The 19,320-nt window shown below is 36.3% G+C and overlaps 1 protein-coding gene across 4 annotated transcripts in view; it reads left to right on the top strand.

Annotated features, from left to right (window-relative positions):
* The window catches only part of TTC17 (tetratricopeptide repeat domain 17), a 55,602-nt gene that overhangs the window by 13,975 nt on the left and 22,307 nt on the right, over nt 1–19,320 (top strand). For all 4 annotated transcript variants that reach the window (XM_027642524.1, XM_027642528.1, XM_027642525.1 and 1 more), the window contains exons 3-16: nt 958–1,127; nt 2,116–2,227; nt 3,288–3,419; nt 4,102–4,211; nt 4,485–4,629; nt 5,020–5,159; nt 5,393–5,553; nt 5,870–5,982; nt 6,909–7,049; nt 7,484–7,599; nt 7,832–8,006; nt 8,548–8,625; nt 10,808–11,032; nt 13,159–13,345. In XM_027642524.1, the coding sequence (XP_027498325.1) occupies nt 958–1,127; nt 2,116–2,227; nt 3,288–3,419; nt 4,102–4,211; nt 4,485–4,629; nt 5,020–5,159; nt 5,393–5,553; nt 5,870–5,982; nt 6,909–7,049; nt 7,484–7,599; nt 7,832–8,006; nt 8,548–8,625; nt 10,808–11,032; nt 13,159–13,345 (2,005 nt within the window). The remainder of the gene's footprint in view (nt 1–957; nt 1,128–2,115; nt 2,228–3,287; nt 3,420–4,101; nt 4,212–4,484; nt 4,630–5,019; nt 5,160–5,392; nt 5,554–5,869; nt 5,983–6,908; nt 7,050–7,483; nt 7,600–7,831; nt 8,007–8,547; nt 8,626–10,807; nt 11,033–13,158; nt 13,346–19,320) is intronic.

The raw sequence follows: 19,320 nt of genomic DNA, 5'->3' as shown, positions 1-19,320 counted from the left end.
ACAAGCTAACTGGAAAGTTAGATGAGCACCAGAGGTAGCTTTAGGTGAATGGAAGAAGTGGAAGGGAGCAACAGAAGCAGGACTGCCCCTTGTGTGACTGTATTCAGCCAGTCTTTCTCATCAAGATATGATGTGGTAATGAACATTTTACCAATGGGTTGGGGATTTGGAAGTTGCTAATGTCCAACTTGCGCATACAAATGACTTTCAGCAGAAGTTATATATTGTAAGTTCTTGTACAAGTTTCTATTACTTCTAGTTTATATCTGTATTGTTGCATAGTAGCATGCAATCAAATGTGTATGGCTAAAACTGCGATTCTTTTTCTATTATTATTTCACATGTATAGACTCGTATGATATTTAATGTGTTCAGTTTGCACATCTAGGTGAGAATTAAATGCAGCTTACTGTACTGGAACAGATCATTAATCTGTGTGATCTATACCTGTGAGCTTTATGGGGCAAAAGGTAGCTCCCAAGGCACAGCATAAACTGATGTATGGAAATTAGTCTCAATTCTTGCCTTTGCCTGCCAGCTGGGTTGTACTTAGCACACTGAATGCTTAAGATGATGATTTTGTTTGCTATCTCTAGTATTAGTTCCATGAGGTCTTACAGTGAAGGAAAAGGGTCCACATATTTAAAAGTTGACACACTGTTAGCAGCTATTTCTTTTTTTCCTAAACAGACTACTATAAACTTGGAATGTTATTAGCCCTCCTTTTAGGTACAACAGAAGAAATTATTATAGTTGTATTATCTCTAATGAAAGTATTTACATTCCATCCAAATCCAAAAACGTGCTACAGATGTTTTAAAAGATAGGAAAATATTCCCAAAATTTAATGAGTTTTTTAGATTTTTTTCAAATGAACTTTGTTTTAAGGAAAAAGTTGTACTGTAGAGTTTGCTTTCATCAGTATATATTCTTCTGTTTCCTTCTCTTTTCCTACAGAAACAGTTAGTTGCTCAAAAGATTCATATAGAGGAAAATGAGGACAGAGACACAGGGCTGGAACAAAGGCATAACAAAGAGGATCCAGACTGCATTAAAGCAAAGGTGCCCCTGGGGGACCTAGATCTGTATGATGGCACATACATCACCTTAGAGAGCAAAGATATCCGGTAATAAGATGCTTTATATTCTAAGATTTTTACTGAATTAAAAAAAAATACCTCTAAATGAAAGTAAAAAAGAACAATACTAACACAGACTGATCTTTAGATGACAGTTTAATTTTTTTTGTGTTACTGTGGAATAAAATTGAAACAACATCTGCTACTAGTTGTGAACAGTTACAACACAGTTTCCCTCAAACAGTCCATGTTAGCCTTACCCTGAAACCTTTCCTTTCTCTTCCGAGTTCTGCCACTGTTACTCTGTACTGATGTGACCAGACATGTATATTAAAGTGAAATGCGTCCTGTAGAAGGGGGTTGAATTTACTTGAGTGTGTTTTCAGTGTTTGAGATGGACACACTTATTTTAGTGGGAACTGTCTTGACTTAAATTTGCATGAAATTCAGTTGATTACTAAGCTGTTGAACCTTCTGGTTATATTTTGTCCCCTGTGTTTAGAAAGTAAAGGATGAGCAGACAGTCTCCTCGACATTTGACATCATTGGTAATTCATCTACAGGGCTCACTGTCTTGGTTTTGTAGTTTCATTTTTATGACATAGTCATATGAATACTTGAAGTGGGAAAAGATCAGTTTTATCCTCATATACGTTCATTTGGACTTCTCACCAATATTTGGGATTGGTTTGTTTTTTTCATGGAAGAGTCTTCTAATCTGCATGCAGTGCTATTGGCCTGGCAGATAGATCATTAATCATAGCAGTGATACACTAGGTTGACACTTAGACATTTTGGAGGCTATCCAAATCTTGATGTTTTCTCTAAAGCCAACAAATTTATTTACTTTATCCTATAGTGATGACATCCTGGTACAACTGAAATCTGAGAAGACATCAGAAATAGTCTGATGTGCTCAAACAGGGAATTTTTGTAGTGATTAAATCAGAGTACTCTCTCTGTCAACTGCAATACTGTTTCTTATGAACTTCAGCAATATTTTAATCTGGAGTCTGTTATGTTATTATGTCTTCAGCCCTGAAGACTATATAGACACAAAGTCCCCAGTGCCTCCAGACCTGCAGCAGCCAGACTGTACAAAAGTTCTAGATCTTCCATACAGTATTCATGCTTTTCAGCACTTACGGGTAAGTGAGCAAATGCAAGTATGTGTTTTTTCCCCATTAGGAAGAGGAATAGAAAACCCTTACTGGTAGTTCTCAGTCAAGGTTACAAGGTATTGTAATCTTTCAAGACTATTTCACATTTTTTTTTAAACTACAGTTGTGCCTTGATTAAAATACCTGCTTATAGGAGGACATATACAGTTTCTCTTTTATTGTTGTTTACTGTACTTTAGAGGACATTTTTTGGAAAATGGAGTATTTTGTGTTCATAAGACATTTCATCAGCAAATTGGTAGCTTTTGTTGGAACTACTACTAGCTTGTAAATTGCTTCTCGAGTTGAAAATTGGAGCGTGCTGAACAGGGTTGTTTAAATGTATGACAATTCAGGATCAGAAAATGGTTTGCAGGTTTGTCAGTAGCTCCTAACATACTTGACCATCTGTTTGGTATCTGAATGCCAAGCCCTAACCCAGGGGGTGAGATAACTGTTCTTTCAGCTGCTTTAGGAAAGCTACAGTGGAAGAGTGGTGCAAAAATTGGGTTTGTGAATAGCATGATATGAGCAAATTTTCTAATGCAGATGCAGCTTTAGCAGTTATATCTTGATATTTATTTCATTACAAGTCTTTTCATCTACAAATAAGGATTTTCTTACCGAAAAAACAGGAAGTGAAGTCTTATTATCTCTATTCTTGGGTCTGAATGTATTTTTGAAAGAGGGACATTTGTTCATGGGGAGGGAAGAAAGAGAAGAAGTGTAGGGATACTTTCATTGTGTGCATGTAACCTGATAAACATGATTTAAGTGCTTCAGTGGAAATCAGTAGCTGCCAGATACACAGTACTACCAGAAGTGAATATTTCTTCTGTAGCACTCACAAGCAGTGACTGCTTTTGGCTGCTTCTAATATTTGCTTATCTGACATACTCATAATTCTTTCAATTGCTAAAGATCCTGAAAGGATGATAAGGTCATAAATAACCAAGCTGTACATTTTCCTGAGAGTCATGCTTTTGTTTGTATTTCTCTACTCTTAGTTAAAGTGTCAGCAAATACCTGTATTTAATTTTTATTTTAGGGTGTCCAAGAAAGAGTTAATCTTTCTGCACCCCTTTTACCTAAAGAAGATCCAATCTTCACATACTTATCACGGAGGCTGGGAAGAAGTATAGAGGAAATAGGTCATCGTATTTATGACGGGCTAATGAAGGTATGAAACTGAAATCTTACTGTATGCACAAAAAGAGTACTAGAAAAGTCTCAGAAGATTAGATACACCTCATACATGCAATCAGATCCAGTACTAGTTTTGTACATATATTTTTGGTTTACATTTCAGTTTCAAAAGGGAGACTAAAACCATTTTCTGCTAGGCAAGCAGAGATAGGAGAAAGCATCAGCAAAACAAGTAAATAAATACTTATTGTCATCTTTATTGACTTATGTAGTTATGTTGTCTGGCAAGCCACATTCATTGCTCTGTCAAGATAATAAGAGCTTTTAAACAAAAATACAGGTACTTAAAAGAACAAAGAAGAAACAACAGTACTGAAATGTGTATGTTTTTATTAAATGTCTTCCTGCAAAATCTAGGCATTCTCATTGAACCCCATTAAATTGCTGATGCTCAAACTACTGTCACCTCTCATTTCATCTCATTTCAAATTTTTGCCTGCCTCAAAGGCAGAAGTTGTGTTTCTTTAATACATTTGTATGCTAGTTCGTTCTTCCTAAACAGTCACAACTGTTGCCAAATGGCAGCTTTCCAGTGGAAGAAGATAACTTAGAGCAGCTGAGCACCAACTTTTAATCCCATAGTAATTAAAGCCCGATTAACCTTTTAGTTCATGTTTTAGTAGTTAGTACAGTTCACGTGTTTCTCTTTACTGCAGAATTCTTCTTCCTGGGTACTCTATAATATGGCTTCTTTTTACTGGCGAATAAAGAATGAGCCATACCAAGTAGTAGAATGTGCCATGCGTGCCCTTCATTTTTCTTCAAGGTAAGGATTGCTAATAAGGATTTCTTTTCAGATTGCTTTTCTAGTTATCCTAATTAATAAACAGGTTTCTAAGACTGTGTACTAATGAGTAATCCACGTTACTTGTTCTTTCTTCTCTGTGTTCTGTACTAGGCATATATATAGTTGAGACGTTTTCCTTAAATGATATATTTTAATGTGTGACTGACAACTGACTGTGTCCTTATGCACGACTCTTTTACAGTTTGACCCTCCTTTAATGTCCATTTTTGCTTCTTTTTTGTATTCTTTTAGGCAAAATAAAGATATTGCACTGGTAAATTTGGCAAATATTCTGCACCGGGCTCACTTCTCTGCAGATGCAGCTATTGTGGTTCATGCAGCTCTGGATTACAGTGACTTCTTTACCAGCTATTACACTTTGGGAAATATATACGCAGTAAATACGATCTTTATTTTCCAAGACTTGAAGAAAATTGAATATTACTTAATTTTTTTGGCTTGACTTGTAACGCTTTACTCTTGTACAGTGTGTCTTGAGTTCCACATGATTTCATGTGTAATGTTTAAGATTCTGTCAAGAGACTTTCATCCAAAAGTCTGTCTTTCAGCAAATTTTTTTTCCTGGAAATAAATTCCATAAAAATTCTACTGCAGCCTTTCTTTAACAGATATAGTGGTTTGAGTGCCAGAAATGACAGGCTGCTTGTTACCATAAATTAAAATTCAAGTTAAAGGCCTTCTTTAAAAATTTTCTTTAAAAGTTGAATATTTTTAATTAAATATTACTGAACAATGGCTAATTCTTTCTCTCTCGGTCATTCTTCAGATGCTTGGAGAGTACAACCACTCAGTTCTGTGTTATGATCATGCTCTACAGGCCAAACCAGGGTTTGAGCAAGCGGTAAAAAGGAAGCATGCTGTCTTATGTCAGCAAAAACTTGAGCAAAAATTGGAAGCCCAGCATAGGTAACTAAAGCAGTATCCCAGTGGCAATGCATACAATCCAACTTCTGTTGCAGCAACTATGTGCATTTCAAGAAGGATAATGATTTTCAACTCACTATAATTCTTTGACTATGCAGTAGAATTAAGCATAAGAATACTTAAGGAAACGCAATGTTGAAAATATGCAACAAGGTAGGAGAAGGTGATATTCTACAAAGCATTCAAATAAATTTTTCTGTTGTTTAATTTTCAAGATCCCTTCAGCGAACATTAAATGAATTAAAGGAATATCAGAAGCAGCATGACCATTACCTTAGGCAACAAGATGTTTTAGACAAGTACAAGCTCATCCAGGAGGAACAAATCTTGAGGAACATCATTCATGAGACACAGATGGCAAAAGAAGCTCAACTAGGTACAACTTTTTAGTGTTCATGCTCATTAAAGCAATGAAGTATTGCACATATTCAAATTATGTCAGGACACAACTTCTGTATATATTAAGATGGCCCTGAGTAGCTGCTGTGTTTTGCTTATTATAGCAGGAGATTGCAGCATGTTCTTGAACAGGGACTTTTTTTCAGTCTTTTGAAGCTGTAGGTTCCTCTGGGCTGATGAAGTCAATAAAATGGATTGACTGAACTGGGGGCAGAGGGATTGACTGTATGCTGCCATTGCCTCCTCAGAAACCACACTTAATATAATATAAAAAAATGTTTTGTCCTCTGCAGGGAACCATCAGATTTGTAGACTGGGCAACCAGCAGCATAGCTTGCACTGCCAGTGGGACCAGCCTGTTCGTTATCATCGCGGAGACATTTTTGAAAATGTGGAATATGTTCAGGTTTGTCTGTGAATTGATACCACTCCTTTAAGTTGGATCCCATTTGCCTTATTTGCAAAATAATTCTATTTTTTTCAGACTTGACAAAGAGGGTACATTTTGGGTGTGGTAATTATAGTGAGAAATCATTTAGTCTCTTTTCCAGAGTGTTGTTTAAAGTATTTTAATGCTAGTTTCTTTTGTAATTAATACAAGCTGAGATTGACTGTGAATTGCAGAACTAGAGAGAAATATAGATTTATTGTACAAGGCTTTGTTTTTCTTAGAAAAGAGAGCTATTAGAATTATTTGAACTGAAAAACTTCGTTTTAGTCCAAAGTCTTAGTTTCCTGGGATCGCACAAAGAAAATTTGATACAAGAGTACTGAGAAGTTTTGGAAGGAAGGTGTATACTAATACTGAAAATCCAGAATGACAGCCACCCAAGCAACACCTCTGCTGTATTAGAACTACAGATAAAGATTATGGTTTCAGTTATTTTGCAATATGGAATATGTTCTGGAGTTTCCTCTTAACTAGTTTAAGAAACAGGAATAATTATTTTTAATTATGTTGTTTTCTTCTTGGTTGTTTTTCCTACTATAGTAATTATGAAACAGATTATCGAGATAATTCTGAAAGCCGTGAGTCTTAGTAACTCTGACTTGAACCCAAGCTATGCAATCTAGATAAGTAGATTTTGGTTGTGGTCTGTTTGCACTAGTGTTTTCATTGTTGACTTATTTACAACATGAATATTACTTTTCCATGGTGTGAGTAGATCGAGAGACTTAGATTTCTTCTTTTTTTTTCTGCTACCCAAGTTTCAGCTCATCAGTGAGACTTAACTACATAAATGGTGGGGGGAAAAAAATAATATGCAGAAATTCAGCCAGCAATGTACCATCTCTTTTCTTTATTAAATTTTGTTTTTCTATTGTTTCTAGTTTGGTGAAGACTCCTCAACTTCTAGTATGACATCTGTGAATTTGGATCTTCATGCAAACCAAAGCATTCACAACCAGTCCTTGCAGTCTTCCCCTGTTGCTCGTTCTGTTGTTTCAGTGTGGAGTGTAGAATCCAACAGAGTAAGTGAAGAGTAGATAGGCTTTGCCCTTTCAAAGAGGAGTGGTGAAAGTCAAATTTCTCCTTGTTTATGAAACTTCTTAGCATTTAGGCTGCAGTTTTGATGTGTGGCAGCACTGGAGAATGTAACATTCTGAATTTCATCAACATATAAGCATCTATCTAGTTTCTCTGTACTGGTTTCCCATCCTTTGAAACTCTGCTACAGCACAGAGGGAGTTGTTCTGTAAACATCTCCTGTAAGTAAAGCTGTACAGCTGAGTAAAAGTAGAAGTTTGAACTGCTGATACGCAAAAAAAGATGGAAAACTAATAGTTTTAAAAATCTCTTTTTTTTTTTTTTTCCTTCGGACTGTTCCTTGTGTTCTTATTACCTTGTTAATTAGAATATTAAAAATGTTGAGAAAATTATAAAAAATAATTCCTTTTCCCCTTAGGACAAACAGCATATTCTGTGGCCTCAGCGATCAGAATGCATTAAATCTTTCCCCAAAATTCCTGACCCAGAAGAACTGCCAACTTATTTCTTGCCTCCAGAAAATAGGGGATTCAGGCAAGTGCTGACTTTTAAAAACTGTATTTGTAAATTTTCACACTAATACCTTAATGAGTATTTTCTTTCTGGAGAGGATGGATGCAATTAGTAATCATCAGCACAGATGTGTTCAGACTTCTTTCTGGCCGTTCCACAGAAGGAAGGCATTTTCCTTGATTGATGTCTTTTGTTTATACACAATTACAGGCAGCACATGCTGTTAATTTGTCTTATTTCTCCTTATTGCTAGGATCCATCCAATCCTGAGTATCCCAAGAGATACTGTTGAGCATGAAGAAACACAGGCACCAGATTGTTCTTCCATTACTGATGCTCGTAACAATGAGTCTCTAAACATACTGGTCAAGGAACTAGACACTAATCTAGATTTGAAATTCAGGATACCAGATGATCGAGCAAGACAAGTAAGAGATGTTATCTTGTTGATTCTCTTCTGTTAGAAAATTCTCCTCTTTATTGCCTTAAAAATCTTACACAAAACATAAAAGATTCTGATATTTAAAGGATTCCTTGGTATCATAAGGTAATCAATATTTCCAAAAAAGGTGAGCAAGTACTTTCTAATGGGAATGGAGAAAGGGAGGACTTGTCTGACTTTTTCAAATACTGACAAAAAGTACACAAAATAGGAAATATAGTTTACTATTTTAAATTTTTAGATCTTCTAACAGTTGGTTGACATGATTCATCTTCTTGAGGTTTCTAAGAACTGTATTGTACCAAGTTGGTAACTTAAGGCTGAAGTGAGTCCTTCATATTGCATTATGAAGATTGGCTCCTTGAAGTGTTATGTGTTCACATTCTCTGTTTGAAACAGTATCCTTTTCTTCCCTTTGCTAAAGGAAAGACTTAAAGAAGCAAGACTTGAATGGCCCGTGTTTATATAGACTGTAAGGTTTATTCACTTGTTTGGAGGGGAAAAAAAACACTATCTTTATGTTTCAGGTTTTGCATTCTCGTATCAACAATGAATCTATTACACAGGCGAAGATAGGAGTGTTTCTAGATCATGCCATGAAAAAGGTATGTCAAGCTGTTGAACGAGATGAATTCAGAATTCTTACTTGAGGCTTGTTTCTATACTTCTAAAATAGTCAGTCAGTCAGTGACATACGAGGAATTAAGTTTATTTGCTGCCTGAAACTGAGATGAAACTAGCTTAAAAATCCATGTTTACAAGTAAGGCAGGAAAGTATAGAGAAGTATCTAAATTAGCTTAATGTAGACCAAACAGCCCTGTAGTTACTTGTTCTTGTTACAACTGCAGGACGCAGAACAGCAGTTCTGTGATAGTTCTATTAGCTAATTCTGGCAAACATTTGCTTAATTGAGAGAACTTGGAACTACTCCTCATGTCACCCCTCCCTTCGTGCCTGCCTTTTGCTCTTCTTCCTCCTTCCCACTACCCTGCTTTCCCCCCTGCTCTCCCTCCAAAGAAACCAACCCTCTATCAATCTTCTGTCAGGATAATTAGCACTCTGGAGCAAAGAATGTACATCTGTATAACACCCTGTGGAGTGCCACCTCCGTCTTGCGTGGGGCCTTTGAGAGTCATCACAAGTCAAATGACAAGGAAGCATTGAGATATAGACGTTGAGTCTTTTTGACTTGTCAGGCTGATATTTCTCAATTTAACTTTCTTGTAGAAGTTGTGTCAAGGCAATATATATTTTTTTTTTTTTTATTCTGAAATCAGTACTTTTTACTATGTGCATCTGTCTTACCCAGAAGAAAAATTATCAGTATGAGTTGATTCCTATTATTATGTTGTTCAGAATAGCCCTATAAGTGTTGTCTTATGGTGCAGTGCATGGGTATTTTGGTTTTAACTGTAGTATTCTGTTGCTGTCATGCTAAGAGCCTGAATTCCTCGGTCATTTAGATGCTGATGTAAGAACAGTGTTGTGTCACGCCTGTTCTGCTAATGATAAACTCCTCAGAGCAGGAAGGCCACAGTTGGTATCTTTGTATTGGGAAAGACAAAATGCTAAGGATTTAGTTAAAGAGAGGACATTGAGACTTGTGTATGGAGTGTAATGCAGTGAGAAGTTTGGAATGAATAATATGTAAGTAATGTTATGTATGTACATTGCAAAATAGAGATCATAAATACTCTTAAAATTATAGATTATGTAAGGTACTCAAAGAATAATATTTCCTATTGATATCTTCCAGTTCATGTAGAACCAAATAGTTAGAACCCTCCTGTGTGAGGGTTTTAAAACCTGGAACAAAATCTTCTTACTGATTAACTTTTCAACAACTGCTATGCCAGCTGCATTGTATTGATACAATACTACTGTAAAGATCCTTATCTGTTTTGCTTCCTTAATTCTAGCTGCACATTTCCTATTCATGCATGCATTTGGGCTTCAGACATGTAGGTTGGACTGGACATTAATTTCAGTTGTTGCTTTTATGCTGTAAACTCTTTGTACAGAATTGGGTAATACATAATGCTGAAAATATTAAAAACTAGAACATGTTTCTAAGTAATTTGAAAGTGCATCTGAAAGTGGATGTTTTACCTACGTCTGTCCACCTGCCAGGATTTTAAAATTTTGCTATTTCTCCTCTAGGGTGTTTATTTTTTCTGTTATAGGTGAAAGAGGAGGAAGGAGCACTCAGAGGTTTATTTGACACTTCTTCCGTTCTTCCACCTGCCCTCACTTATTGCTTCCTATTTTATAATCTTTCGATAGTATCTAATGCATGTCAGTTGTCAACTTTGATAAGACAAATAGATAACTAAGTCTAAGAAGAATACAGCTCTGAAATCTTAAATTGTAAGGGAAAGGTCAGGATATGCCTGACCTTCAAATTGTAACATTTCTACATAGATTTGTGTTAGTATAATTTTAAGACTCTGAAGTGGCTCACAAATGTTCCTTCCTGAAGTGAACTGACTATTATCACTTGTATATTTGAAGGGATTTTGTGGTCAATATATAGGCAGTCATATGAGTAGAGTGTGAGCAACAGCTGCTACTAAATTGCAGTTCAGATTGTAAATGGTGTCAATTTGAGTAGAATAGAGCAGATTGAATAATCTGCCAGCAGACACAACAAAGTCTAATTTGTATCTAGTTAATACCATAGTATGCAAGGGTGAGTTCTGTTTTCTTCTTACTAAATAGCAGGCAATTCTGTCTTCCTGTGACACCTTTTTGTGGGTGTTTTTATCCTTTTCCTGACTCTCCTTTAGCCAGAAGATCCTCTATGGCTTGTGCTTAATGAAGCTGGATTGTACTGGCGTGCAGTTGGAAATAGCACCTTTGCTATCACCTGTTTGCAAAAAGCATATAATTTGGCTCCGCATGAGTATCAGGACATCCCTCTGGTCAACCTTGCCAACCTCTTGTTTCATTATGGTCTTCATTTGGATGCCAGCAGACTCCTGCTGAAGGCTTTGGCCATCAATGCCTCTGAGGTAAGATATGGGGTTTGTGTTTGTTCAGCAGTGAATGTGTTTTCCTTCATTATTTTCTAAATATATGTTACTTGTGCTTACTTACCTGTGCATGCATTTCAACTTCCAGCTTGTGATTTACAACAGATGTTAATTTTCGTTTAAATTCTTGATCGCATTGGGGTGATGCTGATTGCTGAGAGTGTAAACATCTAGAGAAGTTCTTATAAGTCAGTGACAGACTTTTAGCCTCCCAACACCTGTATTATCAGCAGTGCCCCCAAGGGATTTGATCCTGGTGTCTGGTAACATTTTTATCTAAAACAGAGATCCGTAATGCTGTCAGCATTCTTAAAATCCTTAAAGTAGGATATATGTCACCAGGGTCTTTGACTGTGTGGACATCTTTCTGTGACACTTGACTTTTTATCTCTACTGTTTTATTTGTCCACAGATTTTCTTGTAGAGGAAAACCTGTATTCTGGTTGTTTGGTGGCTTTATTTCCAACCATAGTTTCAAACCAGGTTTTTGTATTTCTGAGCAGTAACATTATAAACATTTTGTAGGTTGTCACCTATGTCATACAGACAGTTTCTTTATAAACTCTTTGAACTACTGGACTGGCCACAATTGTGGGAAGGAAGGGGAGGGGGCGTGGCATAGTGGGGGACAGCTTTCCTCTAGCAGGCGGTCTTGGTCGTAGATTTGAGATGCTTCAGTGAGAAGCTCAAGTGAGAGCTCTTAGTGTGCTCTGTAGTTAGACTAACAGAGCTTAAACCTGCTAGGCCACCAGTCACCTAGCACATAAAAAAAGCTAAAAACAGAAAAAGCTTTTTCAATATAGCATTCGGAAAGAAGCTTTCAAGTGTTGGAAAGGAATCTAGCCCATTTGGGTGGTGGGTAAGAGTGCAAAAAGGAAGTATAGAGAGAACTATGCTTGAATGATGTGCCTTAAGAAAGGACAGCTTTGGAGAGGAGGAGCCTAGGGATCCTTAGGACCATGCTGTGTAAGTAGGGCTTTCATTCAAAAATATTAGTGAATCCTACCTCATTACAGTAATGCCTGCTCCTGTTTTTTTCAGATGTACTCTGTCCTGTAATACCTATTGTACCAAAAAAATTAGCAGGAGACGTTATACTTGAATAGTATTTCCTGGAATATAGTGTAAAGTAAATACGAATTAAAATTAATTACAGCTACAGGGAGTAAAGAATGTGCTCTATAAGCAAAAGCTGTTAAAAAAAGGTCCTGTTGCTCAGCTTGCACTGTTTTCTGAATGCTGCTTAATAATACAAACTAAGATGAGTTTGAAAAATCTTAAGTTACTGATCAGACTCCACATTGTTTGACAATGAACGTAAAACTATTTCAGTAGGAAAAATGACTGCTAATTACAATACTGTAGTTCATTATTCTAGCATTATACTGCTAATTGCAGCAAATTACTTCATGCAAGGAAAAAACTTTTCAGTCAACAAACAAAATGTAGTGCTTTACTGTGTGCCTGTATTAAAGTGTTAATTAAGTTCTACCCAGTGAAAAAGGTGTTTATACTCTTTCCTTTTTTAAAAAATACATATTTTAGTGAGACTGCCCAAAAACAGTGGACAAAAATACCGTTTTTTAAAGAATTGAAAGGCATGAATGTGTACCACTAAGCTAGTGTGACATTGGTGTTTGCAGTAACCTAGTTCTGCTCAGGTAAATCTGAACACTCTTGACAAATGAAATGTGTCTGTCCTGCTAGAACACTAGAAAAATTTTTACTTTTTTTTCTGACTTTTAAATGTTATAAAGTACCTTCAAGCATTCAGTTTGGTACTCTATGCAGTAAGCATTATGTTGCTGATAGTTATAAGTATTTAATGCTTCATTTCAGTTTGTGTGTATTTAACAGCTGGGTTTTTATTGTAGGAAGACAGAATTCTTAACATAACCCTGTGTCAAAACAACTTTTGTTTAGCAGCAATGCATCAAGCTGTTAGTTCTCCATTTGAAGAACAGGCAGTCCTAGTTTAAGAAGTTTTTCTGAATTCTTTGTAGCCAAGTTTGGGAGGGTGTGGATTGACAAGGGTTTTTCCTGTCTCTTTTCAGTCTTAAACAGTGAACATACTTATGCTGGGTACGTTGCTTTTCTCTTTTCAGCCCCTGACTTTTTTGAGCCTAGGAAACACATACCTGGCTCTGAACAACATAAGTGGAGCCCTGCAGGCCTTCAGACATGCACTGAATTTGACAACCAAGTGTTTGGAGTGCGAAAGCAGCCTGAAGATGATCCGTTGTTTGCAGTTTTATCCTTTTCTGTACAACATCACCTCGACTGTGTGCAGTGGTAAGCAACTGCTGAAAGATGGACCACAAGTCAAATAATGTCTGTTTGCTTTGGGTGTTGCACCCTTTTTTCCAAGAATCCATCCTTTTGCTTTACAGTGCTTTCTATCTTTAAGGATCAAGGTTGAGAAACTGCTTTTAATGGAAAAGTTACAGTCCATTGAATAATTGCTTGAGGATGACTTCTTAAATCCAGAGGGCTTCCACTGAATGCAGATTACTTCCTGAGTGTGTCAGTAATACCTTAACAGCCTCATCAATTTCTTACTGGTAAACCAGGAATGCTGGATTGAGTATTTATGGAAATGCACAACTTCTATTGCTAAGCTACTCAACAACCCCTTTGTACATCCCTTCAAAATTTACAGACAACTGGATTTGTTTTCTTAAAGCTGAAGAATTTGGTGAATAGTGGTTTAGTTTAATTCATATTCTTTCAGTATGTTCAGTACTTTGGCTGTCATTTTCTAGTGTTCAGTCTTTAAGGAATAGGCTATATTGTGTCAACATTATTTCATTAATATGAGACCTGTGATCACTGCTCTTAACCCTCCAAAAATCTGTAAGAAGAAGGACTGAATCCAGTCTCGCTTTTAAAATATTTGAGATTGAATGCTTTATTGTCATTAGTGGCTACTTGTATTTAAAAAAAAATAGCTTTTGGAGGTGGATTCTTTTATTTTAGTCAATCCCACTGAATATTTTCAGTGTTTTGTGTATGCTTGCATATGGCTAATATGCTACTCTTGAGCAGTCTTGAAGAACATCTATTAATAGATTTTATAAACCTCTCTCTCTCAAATTGTTATTAAGGTATCTTTCTGTCTAATCTTTTCTTTATTTTTAAATGGAAACCTCACCAGATAAATGCTTCTGATTTTTGGTATTGTTAGAACTTCCTCTGAGGTGTTTTTTTTTAATTCCATCTCCAGTGAAAAGACGTGGAGAAACCTCCTCTGATTTAACATCTAGAACTGTGTAGTCTAAACGTAGTCTAAACGTCATGTCTCCTGGTACAGTATGGATGATGCCATTGTAGGTGAAATTTCAGGACTATGCCATTAGAATAATACTCTTTTTATAGCCTTATGCATTTTGCTCTGATTGACAGTACATGAGTTGTGTGAGAAATGAATGCTGTTTGGATAAATGTACTGTAGTAAGTGGTGCTACGGCCCAACTGATGGGGCTCTTGCTGATGCTCATAATGTCAGCTCCTCCATATACTGGTGCTTCACAATGAATCTCTTAACTTCAGATTGCCCTTCTTACAAAAATCCTAGTAGATACTGTAAGCAGTAATGGAACTTGCGCATTTCATCACAAGAGACACTTCACTGTTCTAGAAAAAAAATCAATGTTTGTTTACTTTTAATTAAGATCTTTTTTAAAATGTGTGTAACTCAAAAGTTTAGTTATTCCAGTGATACCTACTTTATTTTGAAGGTAAGCAGAAAATGATTTAAAAGTATATTCACAGAACCGAGATGGTAAACAAGCAGTGTCTGCATCTGAACTCCAAAGTGATCTTTGACATCTTTCTTTTGTCTTGTATGCTTTTCTTTCTTAAAGTTGTCATAATCTGTTTTGGTTGATTCTTGACCTCTGTTAGCATTGATTCCTGTTCCAGGATGTTCATTTTGAGGTCAGCTGATGCTGTTTAGGAAGTTTCTGTTTCTTGAATGTGAGGGAGAACCCCTGTCAAAAGTGCTTCTGAGAAAAGTGTTATCTTTCATTTCTTTGCTTCTGAGAAAAGTGTTATCTTTGCATCTTTTGCTACCTTGGCCACAGGTTAACAAAGTGAGCACGAATATATTCATCTGGTACATTGACATTTGGTTTCGTTTGTTAATGAATCTGTGAAGATGCTACATCAAGAGGGAGCTGAATATGCCTTAGCTTGTTAACTTGCCTATTAAATTTCAGTATTCCACTAGTTAAGTATTTTACTCTATTTTTTTTTTACCTTTTTCCAGAACTCTTCTTAATATTTCTTTTTCATTTTTATTTATACTATTCTTTAGGTCATCTTTTGTCTGAGTGCAAGAAACCTGAAAGTGCGAATCTGACAGATAGTGTAAATGTTCTTTGTACATTCTTGTGCAGAGTGTAAAATAAACATACTGGTTAATTCAACCTTGATGATGATTTGTGGTTTAAGTCAAAACTCAAAGTTAAAAAATGGAGAGGTAGATGTGCCTATCTTATTTTCATAAGGTTTGGGGGATTATTTTTCTTTCCCCACTGTAAACTTCAGCTGACTCAGGAGGAACCTTGACAGGCTGTATGAAAGTGAGGTTAAGTCCCCAAAGCCAGAATTATTTCAAGGATGCACACTCAGAAATCACACTTCACACTTACAAGTATCGTGAAATATTGGAAATCTTCTGTTCATCCTTCAGTCCAAAGAAAATAATTGAAAAGAGATTGTAAGTTTGAATTTTGACTTTCCATTCTAATACAATAGTATATACCATTATTCAACCACTGTATGGAACCTAAAAAATGCGAATTGTTTAGATGCTAACATTTTACACTACTTGTTGCATTTACAACATTTTTTAAAATGTCAATGTCACATAGACTTAAAAAATAATAGATTATGTTCCTTTATGAATCTAATACCATGACAGTCTGGAGGGTACATTTTGATGACAAGGTGCAAACTGAACACTACTTTCACACGTGTTTCTGAATAGGATAGAGCTAATGAAGCACATTCATAAATACATGGATCAAATGTATGCTTGACAATCACAGTATCACTGGATTGTTACTTCAGGAGTTTCTCACAGCCTTTCAGATGATGTGTTTCTGCTTGGGGACATCTGATATTGAATTTAGTTTGTCCTCTTGTTATTATGTACTTGATGGCGTGTCATAACTATTTATATCCTTTGAGGTGGATATGTTATGCTAAAAAATTTACAAAGAAATTGGAATATCACATTTTCTCTGGTTTAATATCTTGTTTTGATAAGCATTGATTCAGTATTTCTGAAAGTAACAGTAGTAGGGTTGCCTGTGCTTTGGGTTGTAGGCCCATGTGATAGCTGTGTTTTTGCTTCGCCTGTCAAAAGCCTCTGTTCATGAGAACTGAACTAACTAGTGAGACACAGAATTCCTTGCTCTGCTGCTGTGAGCCATTGGCAGAATCCAGCAAATGGTCACTGGGAATTATATGCTAGCATGGGATGGAATGTGGGGTCAAGAATCTGAACTTAGTCTGATTTTTTATTACAGTATATGCTCGGTGTTTTTTTCAAAGAGGTGAAAAAGACATTTTCTCAAGCATGTTGGGATGTTTGCTGTTAGCACAGAACTTTGGAAGTGTGACACACTAATGCTGACTTGTTGGATGCTTGCTTGTGTGCTCTTGTCTGTACTGCTGCCTGGTACTTTTTTTTAGTAATTTATCTCCATTCTAGGTAAAAATTTATATTTCAAACACAAATCACTTCATGCATGTGAGAACAGGAATTAAAAACCTCATACCAACATTTTTCTTTTTAACTTTTACCTTCTATATTCAAGTTTATATAAATGTTTGTTTTCATTGTAAAAGAATTTCTAAATCTACAGAAGTTTTTGGTAGGGTTTTTTCTTATGGAGTAGGTGTGTGAAGTGTCAAAAATTATTACAACACTGTCAGCTGTGACATGTATTTTAGACAATTGCAGGATTTAAGTCAGTTGCATCTAATATAGATGCTGTACAGCAGCAGGCCACATACTGTCTTATTCCCAAATACCTGAGAAAATGGTTCGAAGACTTCATTCTTATGGGATTATCCTGTGGTGGTCCTTCTAGAGGTGACTTGGCAGTGTTAAGGGTGTTGCTACATCAACTCTTAGTTACTGGCAAGTCAGTTCCTGAAGCATGTTAAGTATCAGAAACTTTGTGTTGCTTGACAAATAAATTGAGCAGCCATATCTGACACACAAGTAACAGGACCAAGAGACTTGCATAAGCTTAATGTGAAAAGCGTGGTCACCTCTGAGGTGCAGAAATGAAATATTTGTGCTGCGTATTAAGCTAGTAGAGAAAGCCAACGTCATTTTTGTGTGATACTAAAATGATGCATTGCTGAGATTTGTCTTGCACACTTTCGTGGCTTAAAATATTGCAAGTAGCTTTTGTCGTGTGATAAGGTCTGTAGAGGACTGTCCAACTACAGAATTGTTCCTGTGGCACTTCACTGGCTGATGTGAACATTCTGATGTTGTCAAGCCGTATTAAAAAGGTTACAGAAGACTAGAACCATATTTTTAGCGTGATGATCAGCTGGCTGTTGAAACATGATGATTTATTAGTTGCTGTTGTATAAGACTTTTCCTTGTATGTGTAAACAGAATTGTTGCCTGGGCAAGCAGAAGTAATTTGTACTCAAAACATTTTTATCAGACTGTAAGCATCTACCTCTGACTAACAGTTCTGATTTGTTATGAGCTCATGCACTTCACATTTTTTAGACAAGACTAAAATATAAAATATTATTAATAGACCGGTGGCATTCAAAACGTGAAGCACGACTTGTTTCAAGCTTCAGGTCTCACCGTCTTTCATCCTTGACAGGGTAGTGCTTTTACAAAAAGCTTTGTGCTGCTCTGTTGGAAGTAGAGGGAGTGTGAGTACGTTATGAATGTATGTGCATGCCATCAAGAAACCTGAATCCTTTTATGTATGGAGTGTGTGCGTTTGTGAAAGCAGTGCATCATCCTTTTTACTCTGACTGAGTTCTGTGATGTGTGCGGTGGCAGCGTAAGGATCCCCTTTAGGTGTGGCTTTAGTGCCCTCTTGTGGTAAAAATACTCTGTGCCACATGAAGTCAGTAGTCTTGGTTCATTTCATGTACTACCTCTTAAAAGGTAGTACATGGGGTTCTTACAAGTTAAAGTTAATAAGCTGATGACCTTTAAGCAAATTAATAGGAGTTGCTGACCTGAAAGGAGAATCACTGCTTGAAACTCTAATAAGCTTATGGACAGATTAAATAACTTCCTGAAATCAACATCACATCAATCAACAAGCCTCTGACTGTGTTTTGACAGCTGCAATCACCTCAAGTTCCCTATAGTGATTTCAGATACACAAACACTAAGGAAAAGGATCGTGTAATTTTCTTTACAGTAGTGTGTCAAAGCACAGGGATGTGAAATACTTTGCATTTTTAAATGTACCTTTCACTTACTCAGTTATTCCCTACAAGTTATGACTGACTTGATAGTCCCAGCAACAGTCTGCTAAATTTTTGTTTTATTTCCTGTAGCCTGAGGTCCTCTTAGACATTTTTATCATAATATAGTTTCCTTCTTCTCAAACTGCTGTATCTTGTTCGTCCAAGAAGTGCTCATCACAGTGTGCATAGGTGGAAAGAGGAGACATTTACTCTTGGGGCAAAGGATATCTATCTTAGCTCAGAATTTAATCTTGTTTTAGTTGAAACAAAAGGCTGGAATCTATACCAATTATATGGGATTCTGAACTGAATACTGCTGTATGTTTAAAATTCAGATTTTTTTTTCCTTGATTTCCATATCATGTAAAGGCAGAATTCATGAGTGCTCCTGAAAATTAGTAAGAATACCAGATATGTTAGTACTCTTATTTATCTGTTCATACTCATGAAAGGAAAAGGATCTGTGACCATTTGTTTCTCTTATTGCTTTTGCTCTCTCTGTCACCTTATCGGAAGTTTCATCTGTATAAAAAGAATAGTCAAAGCTAGTAGAATTTTTAAACAAGCAGAATTCTATGAAGTCTGTGAACAGCTTGCCAGAGCTCTCAGAAACACATCATGGCAATAGTTTGCATTGTCATTTAATAGTAGCATAAAGTAGGTGTTGTCCTAAACAGTGGTAGTTCTAAAATCAGTGTTAACTTTTGAAGTTAAATACTCAATTGCTTATTGCTACCCCATACATGCACATGAGTGCACCCATGTACCTGCTGTTCACCCTGCAAGTTCTACCAGGA

Source organism: Corapipo altera, unplaced genomic scaffold (assembly GCF_003945725.1).
Source record: "Corapipo altera isolate COAL_440 unplaced genomic scaffold, ASM394572v1 23b, whole genome shotgun sequence".
Taxonomy (NCBI): domain Eukaryota; kingdom Metazoa; phylum Chordata; class Aves; order Passeriformes; family Pipridae; genus Corapipo; species Corapipo altera.
Note: the sequence above shows the minus strand (reverse complement) of the source record. Positions and strands in the feature narration are given on the sequence as shown.